This window comes from Saccostrea cucullata, unplaced genomic scaffold (genome assembly GCF_032062105.1).
Source record: "Saccostrea cucullata isolate Sc308-1 unplaced genomic scaffold, CSIRO_AGI_Scuc_v1 ctg3065, whole genome shotgun sequence".
Classification (NCBI taxonomy): domain Eukaryota; kingdom Metazoa; phylum Mollusca; class Bivalvia; order Ostreida; family Ostreidae; genus Saccostrea; species Saccostrea cuccullata.
The window spans coordinates 11602-34681 of NW_026933650.1; the positions used below are offsets into that span (position 1 = coordinate 11602).

Below are 23080 nucleotides of genomic sequence, written 5' to 3' on the forward strand. Positions count from 1 at the left end.
GGCTTTGTCATTCTTGAGAAGAAGATTTTTAAAGAATTTTCCTATATATTTCTATGTAAAACTTTGGTCGGCCATTTTGGCCCCGCCTTACCCTCTGGGGTCATGATTTGAACAAACTTGAAACTACACTACCTGAGCATGGGTCCATATAAATATGATGAATTATGGCTTTGTCATTCTCGAGAAGATGATTTTTAAAGAATTTTCCTATATTTTTCTATGCAAAACTTTGGTCCGCCATTGTGCCCCGCCCTATTCCCAGGGGTCATGATTTGAACAAACTTAAATCTACACTACCTGAGGATGTTTCTCCATAATTTTCAATTTTCCTGGCACAACGGTTCTTGAGAAAAAGATTTTTGAAATATGCCACCAAATTTTCATTTATTTCCAATTATCTCCCCTTGAATGGGGGCGTGGCCCTTTATTTGAACAAACTAGAATCCCCTTTACCCAAGGATACTTTGTGGCAAGTTTGGTTGAAATTGGCCCAGCGGTTCTTGAGAAGAAGTCAAAAATGTGAAAAGTTTACAGACAGACAGACAGACGAAGGACAGACAGACGGACGCCGGACAAAATGTGATCAGAAAAGCTCACTTGAGCTTTTAGCTCAGGTGAGCTAAAAAAGTTGGCATTTGGGGAACATTTGTAGAAATATTTCCCTTCGCACAATGATGGACATTTATGTTTATGTGTATATTGCCAACAGAACACTAGACAAAATTTGCCAAAAATGGGATGGTCTTCAGTTATTGAGAAACCATCCAATTTGGAGATTAATATTTATCTACAAAACGTCCAGGCATGCTCAATTTGAACCGGTGTTTGAAGTGAAATGTAGAGAAGATGATATAATTTTCTGTAACCAACTCTACTTCGCCATCAGAATTTACCTGCCCGAAAAAAGGGGTGTGTCCTGATTTATGACCTTGAATTTTGGTAAGCGTTATCTCCCTATTTTTAATTAATAAAATAAAATCAATTTTAAGAAATTTAGCCTGTAAAAAAATGTTTTCAATTTCTATTTTTCATAATTCAATGCATCTTTCCACCGCAGGATTTATGGATATTCAAATTATTTGAATTTTTATTTTGAAAAACCGCTTTTTCCCATAGACTTCAATGCAGTCTTTTTTAAATTAACTACTGCTTAATAAATGAAATTTTTGAATCTTTCTCGCGGGTAATCCTTTTCCACTATAAAATGCTTTAATATAATATCAGAGTATTATGTACATGAAGGACATTTATGGGTAGAGAATTTGTTCCCATTAGTGATGGAAATCCTTAAATTTTAGAATGTTTGTTGCATTTTATTGCTGTATATCTCAACAAAAATTTTTGACCTTGGACGACTGCGAAAACATAAAAGAATGCTTTTAATTTTCAAGTACTTGAGACTGTGAAAAGTGATTTTTTCAGTGAAATTACTAAGAAAAAAAGTATTCTTTAGTTTAATACCTATATTTACTCCCAAAAAATTGTTGGGCCAAAATAGCTTTAAAATGTGTTCGTACATCTAAATCAAGGCTTATTTTTTAAAATGTGTTTCTATACAAATCTATAGTAAAAAGTCTTACATTATTTATGTTTAAGTGAGCGGTCATAAAAAATTCGATGTTTGAGAAATTCGTTGGTTTAATAAAAGTATATCTGTGGTTTAATAAAAGTATATTTGTGCTTTGAATAAGCATGATATATTTTGTAATATATTTTGTAAAGTGCCGGAAAAGACTTTATTCAAGTTTAATTTAAAACATCGATTAGATAATAATGCATTAAAAAAAATTAAAAAAGCAAAGTGAAAGTTAAAAAAAAATAATATTCTTTTTCATCTGCAATTTCAAAAATTCTATACATCGCTAGCAATATTAATAAAATATTACAAAGCCTTTTAGCCTACATATTTTGTATGAAGATAAATTAAACAACGTTCTCTTTCTATGCATCAGCAGTAGTCATATTTCCTCTTTTGAAACAGATTGGCTAGCAATCAAGCACTGGAGTAACGATAGCAAATGACGACGAGTTGCTGCTGACTGTAGAATACAACCTCTCCTGAACGGGAAATTGAATGAGGTCCATCCCTGGAATGCAATTGTTGTGAGGACAACTTTCAGAGCTATATCCCCTTTTGTCCTGCATATAAGCAGGGTTATCCTGTCTTTGAACATTGACATCCCTGAAAATAATATTATCATATTTAAATTTCTTGATTTGAAGATTTGCTATTCCCCCCCCCCCCCCCCCCACACACACACACAGATAATACGTTTCCTAAATTTCTGTTTTGTACAGATTTTAACAACTTTCTGATTTCTAAACCTGTTTCTAATTGTTTTTAAAAATTTGAAACTCTAAACATGTGATTCTGGCGAACTAAATTTTTTTCCATAAAAGATTATATAAGAAATACCATCATCTGGTATCTTGCACAAATGCCTGGTAAGGTACCTCAATTTTTTGTGACTAAACATGTTAAAGTAATATTTCTTCAATGACAAAGTCTTGGAAAAAATTATATTTTATTGAGGAACGTCTCGTCTGTCCTTAATGTACCAAAATGTACGATCATACCATATTTCATATGATAAAATCTGTTGACAACACAAACCTTTCTAGCAAACCAGGCCTATATATACAATTCTAGAATTATATTTACAACCTGGTGAAGAATTACATTCAATTTACATTTCTGTTTCTAAAATTAAACGTGACCTTTTTAAGAATGACCATGACTCATAAGTCGTGACACTCCTTTGATTACATCGAATTTACGTATAAGCAAAATTTTAATACTATTTCAGATTGCAAAACTATATCGCAGACTCATCCTAAGAACTCAATCTGTGTCCTTGTCCACAAGAGCTCATAATCATGCCAAACACCAAGACAGGTATGACATTTCTACAACGCAAAATATGACCAAAACAGCTGATGTCTTTGAACCCTGATGAGACTGATATGGTCCAAAAGATTTCTACTCTGATAGTTAATTGATATGTCCACCTCAACGTAATTAATATCATAGACTAAAAACTTTGTTTAGTCCTACTGAGTATTTCACAATAAGGCAATGAAAATATTTGGGATGGTGATCATGTGACCCTTCATCCCGTCCACTCCTTCCATACAGTTATAAAAACTAAATCTAGATAAATTTATTGGATACTACTTGAGGAGTCAGAAATTTATAAACCTCTGGTATACTCACTTCTGCTCAGCTTGTTCCAAGTCTGTAATGAGATTATAGCATATGTTAGCATGTTTATTTTTAAGAGATATCACCTTTATTTGTATAGGTCAAAGGTTTAAAGAGGTTTGTGTTTTTGAGATGTATTTATATTAAATTGACAACATTTACCATTTGACGACTGCTGTCCTTTATGTGTATCACTGAAAAATAAATCTAAAACTTTTAAATTTTCAATAGTTTATACATTATTCGATTATTAAAATTAAGTGTTTATCTTCTCATTTAGCTAAGGTAAACGATGTAGTTGTGAAGAACTAAATTACTCAAACGTTAAGGTTATTCATCTTTCAAGTAAGTCCATTGAGATTTTTCGACAAAATCTGAGAGACAAACGGATAAATGTGACCGAAGGTTGAGAGAAACAAATAGGAACCAAACAAATGAGCCAGTCTTAGAAAAGTATAGGTAGAAAAAAGGTAATAGTAGTCAGACAAACGAACGTAACCTAAAATTTAGAACGTTACCTACTTAATCAACCAATCAAATAATTCTTTGCTATTCTTTTTTTGTATATTTCCACTGTAATTTTTTGTCATCTTTCCGAGTATTATTTTTTTTTTTCACATTTCAGACACTACAAACTACGAAAGCCCAGAAGGCTCATTCCAGATTCAAGGTTCGAAATACGAGATTCGAAATTCAAATTTCGAGATTCAAGATCCAGATTAACCAATCAAAAGCTCCCAAAAGGCTCATTCGAGATTCAAGATTCGAAATACGAGATTCAAAATTCGAATTTCGAGATTCAAGATCCAGATTAACCAATCAGAAGCGGGTTCAAGATTTGATTACTCCCCTTTATTATGATTTTACTATCAAGAAATCGTTTAATATATAAATAACAAACTAGAGGTACTGTGAGCGATGAGCTCACTAAATGATACCCCCGCCTCCATATAGTTAGAATGGCAAAGTGCATGTTTTGCTGTGGCCGGGAAACCCAAATATGTGTCGGATCAAAAAGTAAAATAGGAAGTGCACAATGGCAATATGTAATAAAGATTCTGTGAAAGTTTCATCAAATTTCATTCAGTGGTATGAGAGGAGTTGCGGATAAGAGATGGGTACCCCAAAGCGTAACAGACGGACGGACAGACGGACGGACGGAATTAACGATTACTATATACCCTCCCGCTTTTCAAGCGGGGGTATAATAAGTCATTTAATAAAATTACAATGCAAGAAAGAGTGTTATTTATATAAGAAGGAAATTAAAATAATCATTGGATTTTTGATCAGCAAGATACACTTCAATTTATATTATAGCTTTTTAAATATTAAATAGAATACATATATCAGGAATATATATATTTTTGTATTGTCTACTATGTTTACGGGGTTGATGACATAAAAATAAAGTTATGAATACGTGGTAAATGTCTAAAGGTTAACAATAACCCCACCCCTACCCACCCCGCCAACCAATTTTTCCCAACACACTGAAAGACTTGAAACTTGAAAGACGACGTAGTATTGATACAGAAAAATCGCGTCCGTTTTCCTGATAGAGGAAATACATGAAAATTAAGTATTTAATTACTTATCTTCATCTAAGGCTTTGATTTCTTGAATTAATTAAAAATTATATCTACAATACAGCTTTGCAATATGAATTAAAATAAATGCGGCATTTATTTTATCTTATATCAGATAGTAGATGAGTCTAAATTAGATGCAGAACTATATAGCGTTATGGTGTTATATTTTAGTCTCTGGCCATAGCTTTATGGCCAAAGACTAAAATATACTCTTATAAAACCTTATATAACGCTTCAGCAGTCAAGTCTCACTGCACAAATGTACCCTCTATAAATGTAAAGAAATATATACCCTTAAAATATTATGCAGTGTAGATACGATTCATAATAATTCATATCTAATTTTAATTAAATGCAACATTCTCCATCAGCAATGATCTGATGAAATAAAATTGGTTAACCTACTTAATCAGCAAATCAACTATAAGACCATATAATATTCCATATATACGTATTTACTATTTTGTTAAATTAGAAAAATAACATATATATATATATATATATATATATATATATATATATATATATATATATATATATATATATATATATATATATATATATATATATATGTATTTTTCAAAATTTAATCCAAATTTTATTTTTATTTCGTTTTAATACATAAAACATTTTTTTTTGCATTATCATTTTACCAAATGATCCATTTTTATAAATATAAAAACGTAACAAAGGGAAGTAATCAAAAGTTGAATCCGCTTTTGATTGGTTAGTTTGGATCTTGAATTTCGAAACTCGAATTTCGAATCTTGAATTTCGAATCTTGTATTTCGAAACTTGAATCTCGAATGAGCCTTCTGAGCTTTCGTAACAAACATCGTCATTTTATCAGAGAACAACATTGTCTCTGAAGACAGAGTTAGGTCACAATTTTCATCATAGGTTTATATGACACTAAAGCACAAATATTAGCACAAATATTTTGAAAAAAAAAACACATTAAGATTCTTGTAACACGGACATGAAGTTAGAGAGACACAGATAAAGAGACAAACTCTCCCTCAATCTGAGTATAAGAAACTTGACAAAAATCAGGAAGAGCAAGGCGGATACGTGGGAAAAAAACTCGACCGAAGTCAGACAAAATCAAAGAGCAAAAAATCAGAAAGGCAGACAAGATCTGAGAGAAGATTACCCAAAAACTCGACTAATTACAACTTTCATCCATATGAAGACCCAAAATTATTATATACTGTGTTCAAATTTTTCTACTTAAATTATTTCAATTATTTGTAGCTGAGCTGCGAATGAGAAATTATAAGAAAGATTTTTTGAAACAGCTAGACTGCCGTAGGTGTATCTTTAATGTCCTTTCGGGAATAATCAGAGTAAAGCTTTTATAGAACTTTATTCTCGAGAAATTAAATTTTTTTTTTTTTAAGAATTCATTTTCATTACAAATAGGCAGTGAAAAAAATATTAAATGAGGTTTATTTGCTTGGTATGTTTATATTTTCAAGCTAAAAAAACTGTACTCACCTTTTCTTTCGAACATCGGTACTCAAACTGGCATCTAATGTATAATTTTAAAAAGAAACAGAAAAGAAATTAAGTTAAATTTACGTTTATGCGTAATAGTACATGAGTAGTATAGAAAATAATATAGGACTAAATATTTTCCTCTGTAGTTATAGTTTAGAAATTAAAAAACAGTAATCAATGTAAAAAAAAAATCCACTAACAATGCAAAACTCCATCAGATGCCGAGCGAGGAGGTGTAAGCATCCTCAATTCGGCATAAAAATCAAGGCCTAACAATCGGTATAAAGTAGGTTAGCCAAGATACTACCCAATGATAGGTTACATGTGCATAAGGGCATTATTTAAAGATTGGCAACTTCAGAGTACCTGGAAGATCAACTTATCTATCATTAGCCTGTCTTGATTAGAAAAATTGATTGTACTCGTGGCATGCCCTTATAAGAGTATCAAATAATTAAGGAGATGTAAACACCACTTGCAGGTGATAATGGGATAACACTACATAAATAAAGCAAAGTTGAAGAAGGTAAAGTTGAAATACTAGTAACTTTTACAAGGACTGGAGTGCTAGTCGTTATTGCATAAATAGTGACTTTACCCTTTCCTTTGAATACTTAATACAATAAAATCAAATCATTTTTACCTTTTTTATCTGTACTTCTCAATTTCCAGCATATAACTAGAACAATGAAAAAGACGACAGAGAGAGCTGCCACAGAGATGCCCACAAACAATCCCGTATTATCACTGGTAATCTCCTCTTCTTTGTCTGTTTCATCTGATGTCTCCTCATTTCCTTCTGTTGTATTATTTGGTTTCAATACATTTTCTGTAGTTGGAACATTTTCTTGTGAAGTTTGTGACGACTTCAAAATTTTCGTAGATGAAGTCACCTCTGGTACAAAATAGAGAATTAAGTTGTATTTATACGAGGGTTGATCCAAAAGTAATGTCACAGGTCCATATCTTTTATATTTTGCGTCATATTATCAAATACAATATACCAAAATTTGCACAAATATAAATTTAAATTTAACATTGAAATTTTGATTTAATAATGTTTATTTGAATTTATTTTCTAGATGATTAAAACATAGGGCATAAGGGGTGTCGCCGCGTCACAACGGAACGTCACGTTTTCAAGTATATTTTTTCTTAGAATAAAAAGACAAACACATTAAAAAGATTCTAAAAAAGCACCTTATCTTCTAATTTTTAAAAATCACAATTTCTAGTCTTTAATTGAAAATTAAATGACGGCATTGGTATTTGTGATCATAAACATTGTTGTTTAACTCTGTTGAATTGAACAAAGGGATTGTCGAAATGGGGGGGAAAACGGCTCGACGAGTTGTAACATCAATATGGATAAAAGTTTTTGCTTCAAAATAAGGGAATCATCACAAGCGACAGTTACATTAGCTAATGAGACTTAAAGAATAAGAATGTAAGAGACATCTTAATAGATGGTTTCAGCAATTTTGGGCGAGAGATTGGTCACTGAATGATAAGCAGAGAACAAGAAGACCGAGGGATAGGAGACCGAGGGATAGGAGATCGATCGGAAACGTGCAAAGGTGTCTGATGTTGTCAAAGAAGACAGACGTATAGAGATACATGTGAATTTTTAAGTCTGTCTTATGCTAAAGTTTAAAAATTTGACAGGAGGCTTAATTATGGAAAGAGCGAGTTTATAATGGTACAAAGAATTCTTAAAGAAAGTGGAATTGGTTAAAGGATTTGCGAATCACAAAAAGTGGCGTAGCATCGTTTTTGAAAGGGGGGGGGGGCAGAGAAAAAGTTTTTTTTTACTTACCTGAAAAAGTTGACAAGCAAAAAAAAAGGGGGGGGGGGGAAGTTGCCCAAAGTCGAAAATACTATTTCATTGGGGGGGTGGGGGGGGGTTAGGTTAACTTTTTCTCGTTGTCAACTACTTTTAGTACCAATTCTTATACTTAGGCTTTCAAATAACATTCCTTATAGTGTGAGTAAGGTTGGGAAAAAAGGGGGCAGCCCCCCCCCCCGGATGCTACGCCCCTGACAAATATTTTTTAATGAAACGAAGGTTAACGCTTTTAAAAGTATGACGATGCATGTCCGTCATATGACGTTATATTTAGGTGTGGCGACTACCATAAACGCACAATGTTTAAAATCCGATAGTTTGGAAAGTATACATCATATTCCTTTTGATTTTTTAGGTCTGATTTGAAATAAATAAAGCTTCCATCATGTATAATTCTGTTGCTTCACGTCGATTTATAGCAATTTTATCAATGTTGAAACATTACTTTTGGATAACCCTCGTAAGTCGAACCGTTTATTATTTCAGATATCAAAATAGACGATTCGAAACATGTTAGTTCGGATGAGATATTGAACATAGCTGACACAATGATTAGTTTGAGGCTTACAATTTACTTTCTTACATTTTACAGGCACTGAAAATAAGGTAAAAGTGAGAAAAATACTTTAAGGTAAGTCACTCGTCAGCTTTTTAGAAAAGTTCACGCAGAAGCTTTTCCTTCAAAACTACTTATCAAAATTCAATTTTTATAACATATTTGAATTCAACAATGTAAATTTTTTAACATTCAATGAAAAAACTGCTCAAAAATCTACAAAGAAGCAAGATTTATGAGGGACTATTTCTTTTGGTGGAAGGATATTTAGCAGAAAATTCTGCAAATCTGCACATTTATAAAATTTAATGTAATGGAAATTTAGCCTCACATACTTTTACTCGGAGAATATTTTCCGTTTTGATATTGCTAAAAATATTTAATATAGGTCTTAATTTATATTTTTAGACTAAGTTTTACACCTTCCCTCAACAAACTTTTCCAAAAAATGAAAATATATTAAAGAAGTCAAGGTCAAAGTTACACCATTTTTTGCCTGAAAATCACATATTTTGACAAATATTTCAAAATTAACATCACTGACCCCACCTTTTTCTTTCATTATTTTAAACTACTCGATACTTGTGACTGATCAGCACTCAAGTCGTAAAAAGTTTGATATAAGAAAATTTTTTATTGCCTATTAAGTTTTTTAATACCCAAATTATGTTATTTTTTAGTGCAAAAAGGTCACACAATAATTTACGCGCATTAATTTGCAAGATTTGTTTAATGATAAATATTATTCAAACTATTTTACGTAAAATAAGGTTATATTTATTGCCATGCTTACATCTAATCAAATATAATAAGGGTTAAAGTAATTAACCAAAGAGATGAAATTTAAGTGCAAAAAGGTCAACTTAAATGTACCGTAGATCAGTAGGATGCACACTGACTCCCTATTTTCTTTGCGATTTTGAGTTACACTTTATGAGTACTTATCCAAAATATACTTCTCAAAAAATCCTTGATATAACAAATTTCAGGAGTGACTTACCTTAAATTTACATTTTGAAGTATTTTCACTAATACTAATGAGAAGCACTAAACCATCTTTTTCTACAGATGAAATAAATCTTTATTTGTTTTAGTTTTGCCCACATGCATGCCTCAAAAGATCTAATAATTTAAAATTATATGAAGCTGAACTGTAATTGTTTGATATTTTATAAATTTATTCTGACTTTTAACACCTGAGAAATATTTTAATCAGTACTTTATACATATAGACAAAAGCCTGAAACTGATTATGTCACACATTGAACTATCCTCAATGTTAACAAATATTCGTATTATACTTGAAAAAAAAAAAGAAAACTGCTTTAATATCATTGTACTATTTACTTAAATTATCTTTTAATTATTATGCCTGTTTTCCAAAAGATGTTCCATCAGTTCACAATGTTCGCAAGGCCAACTCAATCACAGCAAAATTTAGTTAATTTGTGGCTCCGAAAATATCTCCCTCATATTGCACCGCCACCATTTGCCCTTGGAGGTCTGCAACTTGACACTAAACGTGTAAAGGACAAGGTAGGGTAACGGTCGAATCTGGCCCCATAATTGATGTAAAAATCAGAACACTGGTAAAATTTGAAAGTTTGTAGTTAAGAACTTAAAATTATGCTTGCTCTAAAACCAGCACTAATTTTGATTCGAAACTTACATGGAAGCAACTATATAGAGGGTGCAAAAGTAGAACGTTTTCCCGAATTTCCTCAATTTTGATGGGATTATTTTTGAGAAATATTTCTCTTCGGAAAACATAAAGCACACGCGTGCCTATCTGACATTTTTATACACAAGAATCGTCTAATGCTAGTGTATGAAATAAATAAATTTGGCAGATAGGCAAGCTTGTGCTCCATGTTTTCCGAAACAAAATGTGATGTAAATCGATGAAAATTCGCATAAAAATGAGAAAATTCGAAAATTGACCTTTTTTCTGACCCCTCTGTGTATTCCAAAACTTAGAACCAATGCTCTTTTTGTTGCAGGGGTTGACAACAGGTTATAATGGATAAACTGTTGCATCATTCTGAAAGACACCAAAAACCATGGGCCAAAAAGGGGTCTTACCCTATCTTGTTCTTTTTTAAGTTAATGAGGGACTTAGGTGTTAAGAATTTTGGTGAATGAGGGACTTACGTGTAAACCTTTGATTGAGACAAATGACGCCGACATCAGGTGTAGATGATCTGGAATATAAATCTGTTCCATTAATTGTAAAGGAACAGTCACGTATTGATCTCTCATGGCCAGCACAATTTAAATCTCTAATCCAGACCGGACCTAATCCGCGAAGGTATGTTCCATTGGTGATGGCTACTCCGCTAAAAATGAAAAGGATCGCTTTTGATTAAGCAAAGGGCAAGTACTTACAGGAAATCGTAAATTACAATAAAACATTCAGAGACATAGGATTTCATTTCTGAAACTTTAATTATTTTTAAAAATTCAAACATTTACTGTAATAATATGAAGAAGTATTACATTACACTTTCTGTATTCTTCATTTTTACATTTTTTTTATTTAAAATTCTCAGTCTGCCGACCCTGATTTTTAATAAGCTTTTGTAAGTAACAAGTGCTTTTATTACATAAAAATTTAGTCAGTTTGATAATACTTACGAATGAAATCCCAGTTGGGTACAGATAACTTGAGCGTTTTTGCCAGATGACCAGACGCTGGAGGATGACACACTTCCCCAGGTTCCTCCTATTGATATTTCTACTCGACCTCTGTCGTACTGACCATCTGATAAACGGACTGCATAGTCGTCCATACCTGTATTTATTATAATAATAAATAAATGTATTAATTCTTTTAATCATGAAGAAATCTTTTAAAACTTTTTTCTATTCATTTTTATGACAAAAAATTATGAATGGTTTAAGGTACGTCATAATCTTATCAAATGATAATGAAAGAAAAGGTGAGCAAGCTTACATACCCCACGCTCCACCCAAACTCGAAGTGCTGAAATTGCAGGCAAAATTATAAAAGGAATCCCAATTTCCTGGTAATATGCACATCTAATGCACACACAAACTGTGTCTTTAATACCCGCAAAGTTTGACGAAATCCCTCTTTATTCAAGGTATGGACAGAAATCTAAGTTGAAAAGTGTGGAATTTCCCGGAAAAAATAAAGAAATTAGAATTTTCGGGTAATATGCACATCTACACGTTGAGTCCAAAATAACTGCAAAGTTTGACGAAATTCTGTGCAGCGGTTTATGAGGAGTTGCGCTGACAAACTGTTCATCTCTATATTCAAGGTATGGCCAAAAATCTAAGTTGAAAAGTGCGGAAATTCCCGGAAATATGAAGGAATCGGAATTTCCTGGTAATATACACATCTAAAGATTGTGTCCTACATAACTGCAAAGTTTAAAGAAATTCTGTGCAGGGGTTTATGAGGAGTTGCGTTGACAAACTGTTCATCTCTATATTCAAGGTATGGCCAAAAATCTAAGTTGAAAAGTGCGGAAATTCCCGGAAATATAAAGGAATCGGAATTTCCTGGTGATATACACATCTACAGATTGTGTCCTACATAACTGCAAAGTTTAACGAAATTCTGTGCAGCGGTTTATGAGGAGTTGCGCTGACAAACTGTTCATCTCTATATTCAAGGTATGGCAAAAATCTAAGTTGAAAAGTGCGAAAATTCTCGGAAAAATAAAGGAATCGAAATTTCCTTCTAATATGCACATCTACACATTGTGTTCTAAATAACTGCGAAGTTTGACAAAATTCTGTTCAGCGGTTTATGAGGAGCTGCGCTGATAAAAAAAAAAACAGGACTGACGGACTGACTGACGGGTCAAAAACATTATACCTCACGCAACTTGTTGCATGGGGTATGATAATTCTATTATAAAGCTGCTCATAATTTAAAAAAAATATATGTTTTTAATTTCCTTTCGTACATTTCGGTTGTTGTTAAGATTTTGATATCTTATTCTGCATATACCGATATCAAACATGAACTCCATCTACGTCATACCCTTGAAACAGGGACCATGACTTAATTAAAATTTTACTATATAATGATGTACGGTTATTAATTTACTAGTATCAAATCCTTCTGATTACAAGATTTCTTTAAAGCCATATATGGCGTAACTGATCAAAAATATATTTTTCAAAAATACAAAATTAAGTAAAGAAATATAGTTAGTACATTTAAATTAAAGCTTTTCGTACAATTCGGAACACGGAAAACACCTCGTTTCATCGAATAATACGAATTTATCTTCTCTGTAACGTGTTATTTAAATCTTTTGTATTTTCTTCCGAGTCGGAGAAAATTCCGAGAATCCAAATTAAATTGTGATATCTTTATAACGCAATTGACTTAGATTTTGTAATTTACGGAAAAGTTATATCTTTATATAAAGTAGTCGATACAAATAATAAGTTCTTATAATTTTAGTCTAATAATTTTCATTGTACATACGCCATATATAGCTTTAAAATTTTCTCTTACATATGGCAATGTTATACCTTTACCTCCATATTATACCAAAACCTTCCCTTTTCAAAGTTTTATTTGAAGTAACTTGATTGAGCACTAAATATTGTATCTAATGTGTGTCCTTACAGCCACAGTGCATCTCTACTTTATCATCCTTTAAAATATTCTCTTTACTCAAGACTGCTTTGTTGCAAATTGGAAAACCTAACAAGTCCGTATGCTTACAGAATTTTCCAAATTGTTTAAGTAGGATACCATTTCAATTCCGGTATATATATTTTACTTGTTACCTGTGCATATGACTCCTTGGAACTCGGTTGATATCATTTCTCCCTGTCCATAATTCATTGCGCACTGTCCTAAAACCCTCTCATTTCCAAGACATGAAACAGAACTAATCAGCCTCCATCCTGTTTTACGTCCAAAATGATTATAAGCGAAGGCTTTAAATCTGGCAATAAAGACAAAAGATTCAAGTTATATATTTAACATTATTTGAAATAAAAGTTCATTAAGGTGATAAGTCAAATGCTGCCATTGTTGTTTACAAACGTTTATAAACATGCACCACTTTTGATATGGCAACAATAGGGCCAATATATATTTCGAAATATGTATGTTTTATGCAAATTTATTTTTTAGTATTGAATTATATTCCCTTAACATATCGTTATTGACTAATATGAATATCAGTATCAGTTTTAATGAGAAAAGTTGATATTGTATGATAGTTTAAAATACATAGCAAAAAGTGGAAGCTAGGAGTGTTTACGCCTTTTTAATAGATCAAAAACTAAAAAGAAACCCTTAGAGGGAATCTTCATTACGTAGGGAATCCAAGTTGCCGACAAGCAACTGTTGCCTCCTGTCTTTTCCAGTGATTAGAATTCTCCTGGTGAATATAACCTTGTAAATTTCCAAGTGATAGGCGAAGCGTCCCTTGGTGTTGAGCAAGACCATTTATAACACTGAGTGTGAAGGAGTCTGAAAAAGAATTAAATACAAATTGACTACTACTCTTTTTTCTTATCAGTACACATATCATTTAAGAACAAAACACATCTTCAAACCATTTAAATGAGCAATCTTAATGATCCATCATTGAATATTAGAGGTTATGTAAGAGATGCTTATGCTGAACATTTCAAAACAGTCCTAATTTGAAAGTAATAACGTCATAAAATAAAACAAATAGTTCTTGCCTTCACAGGAAAGATAAGCATATTGTTCCGTTTTGAATGTTCCATCGATAATCAAAGAACAATCAAAAACACTTTCTTCTGTACCAGTACAGGAAATTGAGGATGCCCAGCGACGAGCATACTTGGAGGGAAATGCTTTAGATCCCTCAAAGTAAGCTACATTTCTGAAAAATAGCAAAAATACTTACGTCCTGTCATTCTCTAAGTTCATTTCTTTCAGTTCAAATCAAATGTTCATTATAAATATTTTGTTTGTAACATTAACATTAGATAAAGGAATTAATAAGCAATATGATACAACAGAATGCAGCCATATATACTACAATATGTCAAAATCTAAATTGTAATTTTACAGAAATTGGATCATTTAGAAAATGTCACGTATTTGACGTTCGTCTTACGTTGTATATCCAAGTTGTCGACAAATAACCTTGGCTTCGTTTTGACCTACAGGAGGAATGTATCCTCTTTCTCCCTCTATTGTTAACTCTATCAAACCAGTCTTTGTACTGTTTCCTCCAACAAGGACAACCTTAGGAGAGTCTGAAATCGATTTTTTTACTCTTTTTATCAGCGAATCGTGCAAATGTGGCTAAATATTCTTTTCTCCTTCTTTGTAAGCATTTGTTTCTCAAATTGATATTTGGCAGATAAACATACATTTTTATTTGTGAAAAAGACATTGACTTGAATTGTTAATGGCTTAAAGAAAATAATGGACAAAACAATATCGTAAGACACTGAATACCGGTATTTGATTTTAAATTCAAAACTTCGTAAGGCACTGAAAATTTTGATTTAAAAATCATGTTTATGGTTTAAAAAAAAGGTAAAATCGTTCCAATTGTAAAATCTTGTACTAAACTGATATCAACAGGTAAAATATTGAGAGGAAATATCACATTTTGAATTACGCTAAATGTGTTTTTCATGCACGAAATAAATGTTTTTTTTATATACACATTGGATGTTACATATTTTAATCGCAAACAACTGTTTTTAAACCAATAATATAATAAAACTAAATACAAAGATTTCAGAGAAAATGCACTGGAAAAATGTTTATCATTAATGAGTATTTAAGATGTGTAATTCCTTTATAGTCTGCTTAAGGGTACTTAACACAAACAAAAAAATGATGCATGGATTGATAATATTTTTTGACTGAATTTGGTCTGAAATGACATGAACAATAAATTCCTGAAATATAAAAAAAATCGTAGGTTTTCTTTTGTGTTTTTCTATAGATATTAGACTTTGTTTTGCTTTCCTTATAATTCTATACAAAATTTGGCACAGTTTTTTAACCTTATGACAAAACCATAATTATAAAATCATCAAAATAAACTTGGTAAACATTATTCAGGTTACCAATTTAAATGTAAATTTATGAGAAATATAGCTGATTTCTGAAAACAAGAGGCCCGAGGGCATTACAGGTCACCTGAGTACCATGAAACAACTTTCCAAAAATTGACATTAGTTCGTGTTTTAAACCATATGCCATAAAATTCACAATTATCATTATTATACACTTAGAATACTTACTCTAGTTACTTAATACCCAGAATTAGATCAAAGTAAGAAAGAGAAAATGCATTTTCATTTTATAACCAGTCGTACACCCCATCCCACAGGGACCACTGACCCTGGGGCCACATATATCTTCAGACTATGTACTGTTAACCCCTAACCCCCCCCCCCCCGATACCCCTGACTCAGAGAACATGAAATTAATCATTTTGCTAGATGCACCTTTCTTCTTCATAAATATATATACTAAGATCATTGGCATAATACCTAGGAGCAATGGAGAAGATTTTCAAAGAATTCATGCATTTTCACTAAATATAATCATTAGAGCCCCGCGCTAACACCTGAACCACTGACCTAGGGGCCATAAAATTCAGTTTTGAAAGAGGCATCATTCCTCATCATAACTATGTACATATACATAGTTAATTGGTTTAATACACAGAAGCAGATAAAAAGATTTTTGAACAAACAATTATGTATTTTTCACTATGTAATCAATAAAGCCTCGCCCTAACATCACAACCCCCAACCCAGGGGCCACAAAATTCTAAACTTTAGAAAAAACATTCTTGCCCATCATAACTATATACTTACTTAGTTTGTTTAATACCCAGGAGAAAAGAAGAAGATTTTTAAAGAATTCATGCATTTTCACTATATAATCGAAAGCTTAAGAGTTCCCTCCTTACACCAAAATCCCTAAACCAGGGGTCATGAAATTCACTTTGAAAGAGGTATCTTTACTCATCATAACTACTGTATGTACATAGATTATTGCTTTAATACCCAAGGGCAAAGAAGAAGATTTTAGAAGAATTAATGCATTTTCACTATATAATCAATAGAGCGCCGCCCTTACACCAGACCCCTGACCCTGGGGCCATAAAATTCACAATTTTGGAGGATGCACTCTTGTTAATCATAACAATGTACTTAGTTAGCTTGTTTAATACCGAGGAGCAGAGGAGAAGATTTTCAAAGAATTAATGTTTTTTTTTACTATACAATCAATAGAGCCCCGCCCTAACACCAGAACCCCTGACCCAGGGGTCATGAAATTCACAATTTTTGAAGAGGCACTCTTGGTCATCATAATTATGTACTTAGTTAGTTTATTTAATTCCCAGGAGCAGAAAAGATTTTCAATGAAATAATGCACTTTTACTATATGATATATATAGCCCCGCCCTAACACCAGTACCCCTGACCCAGAGGCCATAATTTTCACAATTTTGGTAGAGGACTCAATGCTGATTACAATCATGTCAACAGTTTGACTGCATGATGTCCATGAGTAAAGAAGAAGATTTTTAAAGACTGCATCAATTTAAGTGGTTTTGGACCCACCCCTCAGGCCCCAGGGGGGCAGGGACCATGCAATTCAAAATTTTTGTTCCCCATCACCCATAGATGCTGTATACCTAATTTCGTTGAAATTGGTTTCGTGGGTCGAGAGAATCTACTGAGTTTACTTAGGTGACCTAAAAAGTTTGAGTTATTTATCCTTAAGGTTGGGGTGAGTACGGGTATATTATGTTTTGGTACCTATTAGCTTTGCGGAAAAACTATGTTGTACCAGTTGCAATACATGGAAGACGCTGTCTTAGTACGGATTTACTATACGGTGGAAAAAGGCGTTGACGGAATGATTATTCATAGTTTTCTAGACGGATCGTCACGGAACCCCATAGATCATCTGGCGATATATGGTGACGGTAAGATTGCGGCATTGACGGAAGCACTATGAGTTTATCAATAGAGATATATCCCACAACATGGGCCGTATAGGTCACCTGAGCATCATGCAACAACTTTCAAGTGATTGAATTTGCTTCATGTTTTTAAAAGCTAGATGCTTACAATTTTTAAAGAGGCACCATTGCTCATCATAACTATAAATTTTTTTTCAACATTTATTTCCAAGACTTATATACTTAGCAATTGCATAGTTATACAGTATATTCATCTTTATGTGTAGTATTGCTGTTATAATGATGATGCTGATTGTTAAATATTATGGCAGACCAGTTAGCATTCCGTGCGGTAGATTTTGCATTTCGAAATGATGTAGACACAGTATTATATGCGGTGATTTCTTCTTTATAATGATGACCTTTCGGAACTCTGTTAAAAAATCGGTTTTTCTTTCTATCAACTTGAGGAACTCAGATCTTTCCTATGGAACTCCGTCACTGCCCTATTGCAGAACACAACAATTGCATTGTGTCAACCTTCCATTACATTACGTCAACTCTTTATGACATTTATCCACACTTCTGTTGCATCGTGTCAACTTTCCTTTACAATATGTCTACTCTTTATGACATTTACACACACTACAATCATGTTTCGTCAACTTGCATTTCGTTATGTTTACTTTTCATGACATTTAATTCGAAACAATTACATAAATATTGTGTCAACCTAACATTACATTATGTCAATTCTTTATGACATTTACACATACTACCATTACATTTGCATCAAGCTAACAGTACAAAATGTCATCTCATTATGACATTCTAGTTAACATCTTTTTACGTTGAATAAAATATCATTTCAACTCATAATTACGTTAGGTTGATTACAAATTGCATTGCGCCAGTTTTCTATTAAATTGCGTCAACTATTTTTGACATTTAGTCAAAAGATTTAATTTTTTCACGATGTAAATATATATAGTCATATTTTGATAACTCAGTATTGCGTTGGATTGATTGATTATTATGTGATGTATAGATGTGCTATAGATAAAGACTAATCTTACGTACCTAAGGTCAGAAGGACACAACTATATGTGAAAAGTGTTTTTTTTTTTAATATCAACTCATCCATGGTGTTAGGTCCACTATTGAATGCAATCACTGCCCGATAGTAAAAAAAATTATAGATACATAAGTCAGTGGTGGCGTTCGATAATCAAGGTATCATACATTGTATATATCGATATCATTTCGATAAAAAATTGCGTTCAATTGATTTTTTTTCCCACTATCACTCTCTCCACACATTCACTCCCCACTCTCTCCACTCTCACTCCTCTCTCCCCACTCCTCTCTCCCCACTCGCTCTCTTTCCCCCACTCACTCTCTCTCCACTCCCTCTCTCTCCCCCACTCTCACTCCCTCTCTCCCCACTCCCTCCACACTCCATTCTCTATCCACTCACACTTCCTCTCTCTCCACTCTCTCCCCCCCACTCCCTCCACTCTCACTCCCTCCCTCTCCACTCCCTCCCTCTCCACTCTCACTCCCCCTTTCTCTATCCCCACTCTTACTCCATATTTCCCTACTCTGCCTGGGGAGAGTAGGAAATGATAGAATAAGAGTGGGGAGAAAGAGTGGGAGTGGGGAAAGAGAGGATCTACTTTCTACCCCACACTCTTTCTCAAAGACAGCGAGAGAGATAGTAGGAGGCTAATTGTGATTAGGAGAGAGAAGGAGAGTAGACAGAAGGTGTTCAGATAGAATGGGAGGTAGTAACCGCCCACTCTCACCCTCTTTTCTCTCCCTCACTATATCTCTCCGTCTCACTCCTCCTCCCCTCCCATTGTGTCTTTCTCTCTGTCTCCCCACATTCTCACTCTCTCTTTCTTTCTTTCTTTTTTTTCTGATTTTGTCCTTCTGACTAAGTTACTTCGATCTCGTGTGAAATAAACTATTTATATGCATTATACATCGATTTTCATAATCGTTTACAATTAAAAATTAAAGATATAATTCTTTTTCCATAATAAAGAGAATATTCTTTCGTTATTGTAAAATAAAATTATAAAATGTCTTTTCTTGATCTTTTTATTTTAAGTAAATTTATCAGAATTGACCATTTATGCAAAAAAAATTATATCACTTAATTTTACAAGGGCGATAACTTAAGACAAAAAATTATAGAGACGGTCTACCAAAATATTCTTCAATTCAATTAATATATATTTTGGGATTGACATTCACTATCTTTATCCCTTGTTTGCAATCAGTTTATTTGAATTCTATAATTAAAATTTTTTTTTCTGCTCATGCAGACATTGTGAGGTTGCGTTGATACTAGTCAAAATGCACTTGACTCCCTCGTTGTTCTACGCTGAAGCCAGTATTTTATATTTTTGCTTTGAATTGAATTGTTCGTTTGGTATTTTATTCAAATATGTACTGTTTTTAAAACTACAAATAATCTTTATTTGTTACATGCTTCTACTCCTCTAACCATAGGTTTTAACTTTACAGTTTTTGATAGGTTAACTGTTAGGCCTTCAGCGTATGAGTGAATGCTTACCTATAAGTAATGGTTATAAGCCGAAAACTGTCCATTATGTCAGATATTAGACGATCCGAGGCGCGTTAGCGCCGAGGAGAGTCTAATATCTGACATAATGGTCAGTTTGAGGCTTATAACTTACTTAAAACTGTCCACTGTCCAATATGATTTCTTTCGTTTGAGGAACGAATTAGACAGAAATCAATTTCTACTCGGTGTGATAATAAATTACTTTTTCATTCGAATACCTGGTGTATATCACGTGGTTCTTTAGAACCGGTCTCGTTAGCAAGGCTATATAAGAGGTGAATAGTGTTTTAAATACCAGTTTAGGACGACACGTAGAGCACGATAAAGTTTAAATCTCAGATACAGAACGAAGTGGCGTAGGGCGTGGTTCATCGATATGTTTAGCCATTGTAGATGATATGAAATCACAGAAAATAGAGTTGGAGAGAGATTTGACAGTGTGGAAAACGAGGTCATCAAAGAAAAGCCATCCTAGATCTTGTTTTATAAGATAAGTATTCATTTGAGAATACAATTGATCAGTTTTTGAATAAGTTATAAATAAGTGATAACAAGGTTTGTAATAGAGAGAATTTGAAAACAAATACATGATTGTATTTGATTATGAGATTCGTTAATTCTAGTCAGTATATGATAATAGAAAGTTATTTCCAGAAATAGATAATCTGTTTTGTATAAAGATAGATTTGTTAAAGGAAGAAAACTGGTGTTTCTGAAAAGCAAAACAAATACGTTACGTTAATTTGTTTTTCAATTAAAACAAGTGTAGAATTTATAAGATATTATATTTGCACTTATATCCAATTAAATATATTTGTTTATCATTTTAAAACGTACTAAATGCATCACCATTATAACAAGGAAATTTCCTGAGCATAGAAAATATCGATAAATTGAAATTGTTTGAATTTTTCAATTTCAGTTTCTTGCCATTTTGTCAAATGTGCTACTGAAATGAAAAGTTTTAGATATGTTGAAGAGAAAAGAGCATATTCTTATGCTTCAGGTAGTTACATGTTAGGGTTGGTATCACGATGAGTATAATGAAGAAGGTGATTTTAAGACCTCTAGAGAAGTACGGTAGATTTTTTCTTTGCGTTTTATGCCAATTAAAATAAAAGTTGATAATTCTGATGAAAATAAAGTAAAATTTAATTGGAATTTGAACTTTTTGATAAATTATATCATAAAATGAATGTATGGATTTGTATCCAACCACATTTGTGGTGATGCCATTTGGCGAGATTTGTTAATGTAGAAAGTTTTTCTGCATAAGTAGTAAAGTAAAGGTTGATAATTTTGATGAAAATAAAGTTAAATTTGATTGGAATTTGAACTTTTTGATAAATCATATCATAAAATGAATGTATGGATTTGTATTCAACCACATTTGTGGTGATGCCATTTGGCGAGATTTGTTTGTGTAGAAAGTATTTCTACATAAGTAGTAAAAGTAAAGGTTGATAATTCTGATGAAAATAAAGAAAAATTTTATTGGAATTTGAACATTTGATAAATTATATCATAAAATGATTTTATGGATGTTTATGCAACCGTTTGGTGCCATTTGGTGAGATTGTTTTCTATAGGAAGTATTTCTTCAAATAGTAATTTAAGTAAATGTTGATTATTCTGATAAAAATAAGGTTATCATAACTTGATTATTTAATGGATGTTTATACAAACACATTCATGTTTTTCTTAATTAAAAAAAAAATGATTAGTGTAATTCATAAAATTTGAACCTAATGGTGGAATTTTGATTCATTTTATCATTTAATGATAGTATGCATGTTTTGCTAGCCACAATGATGATGACTTGGATTTTTTTATATAGATTAAGAGAGAGAGAAAAAGAGATCCTATACATATTTATTAAAATATCAGAGCTACAAGATATATGTATCTATCAGTTTTCTAACATCAAATTTGTTTTTCCAGGTATTATTGGTTATATTCTTCTTACGTTTAATTCAAGCACCATGAGGTATTAATCGGTGTACCAATAATGACAGAGTTTCAAAGAGGCACATATCCAAGGAATTGAGATGGGATTCAAGATGTTTCACAGGAATGTGTATTTTGTGCTATTTTGATACTGGATGATGAATATACTTCTATGTATAACTGTGTCGAATTCATTTGATATATTTGAAGTCTTCTTCCCTGGGACATCACGATAAATCGTATGGTTTGAGTTGAGTTTGACTTGAAACTATACTCAAAACTCAAGTGCAGCAAGCATTTATCGATGTATGGATAGGATGTGTGCATAACATCAGGACTTTTACAATCAGATTCACATGGTCAAAAGACGACGGTGAATTGAATTCTTTTTTTAGGATGGATATACATGTATTGTTATTTTCCCGCGTTTCGCTAGTATAGTGAGAAAATGTTGTATTAATGACAAGATATTTATAAGCATGTTGTGTGGATTGGTCAGAGAGTGACCAATAAAATTGATTTTAAGGTGTAGTAGAGAACTGGTTTGTTAAGGTTGTTCATTTCTAGCCGCCGACTTAGCGAGCAACAGCTAAATTTTTTAAATTTATGTATAAAGGGTATAAGTGAAGAAATTTATATACATATATTTGATTTTTTTAAGGGTTTTATTGGTAGGTTGTGAGGTCCGTCGCAACATGTTTTGCATCCAGCGGCACTTGGCAAAGGACACAGGTTTCTAGAGTTTTTTAAAAATTATTTTTATCTCTAGTTTTTCCTGGCCGGCCCTGATGCTTTTCATGTTTATCACAAAGAATATTTTAGAATTATAATAGATGCAGCAGTTTTGAGGGATTCATACACAATGTCCTGTGTTCTATATATGTATATTGATGTACTGTTTATAAAATACAGCGTCCAGCGCACGCACC

The 23080-nt window shown here is 32.5% G+C and overlaps 1 protein-coding gene across 1 annotated transcript in view; it reads right to left on the reverse strand.

Moving 5' to 3' along the window:
• Positions 1–1986: 1986 nt before the first annotated feature.
• LOC134238794 (scavenger receptor cysteine-rich type 1 protein M160-like) overlaps positions 1987–23080 on the reverse strand; it is a 37571-nt gene continuing 16477 nt past the window's right edge. The window contains exons 11-21 of the mRNA XM_062720908.1: positions 14786–14927; positions 14385–14548; positions 14010–14166; positions 13473–13633; positions 11331–11487; positions 10848–11032; positions 6938–7189; positions 6292–6325; positions 3365–3396; positions 3215–3236; positions 1987–2182 (exon numbers count right to left, since the gene is read on the reverse strand). Of these exons, the coding sequence (XP_062576892.1) occupies positions 1987–2182; positions 3215–3236; positions 3365–3396; positions 6292–6325; positions 6938–7189; positions 10848–11032; positions 11331–11487; positions 13473–13633; positions 14010–14166; positions 14385–14548; positions 14786–14927 (1502 nt within the window). The remainder of the gene's footprint in view (positions 2183–3214; positions 3237–3364; positions 3397–6291; positions 6326–6937; positions 7190–10847; positions 11033–11330; positions 11488–13472; positions 13634–14009; positions 14167–14384; positions 14549–14785; positions 14928–23080) is intronic.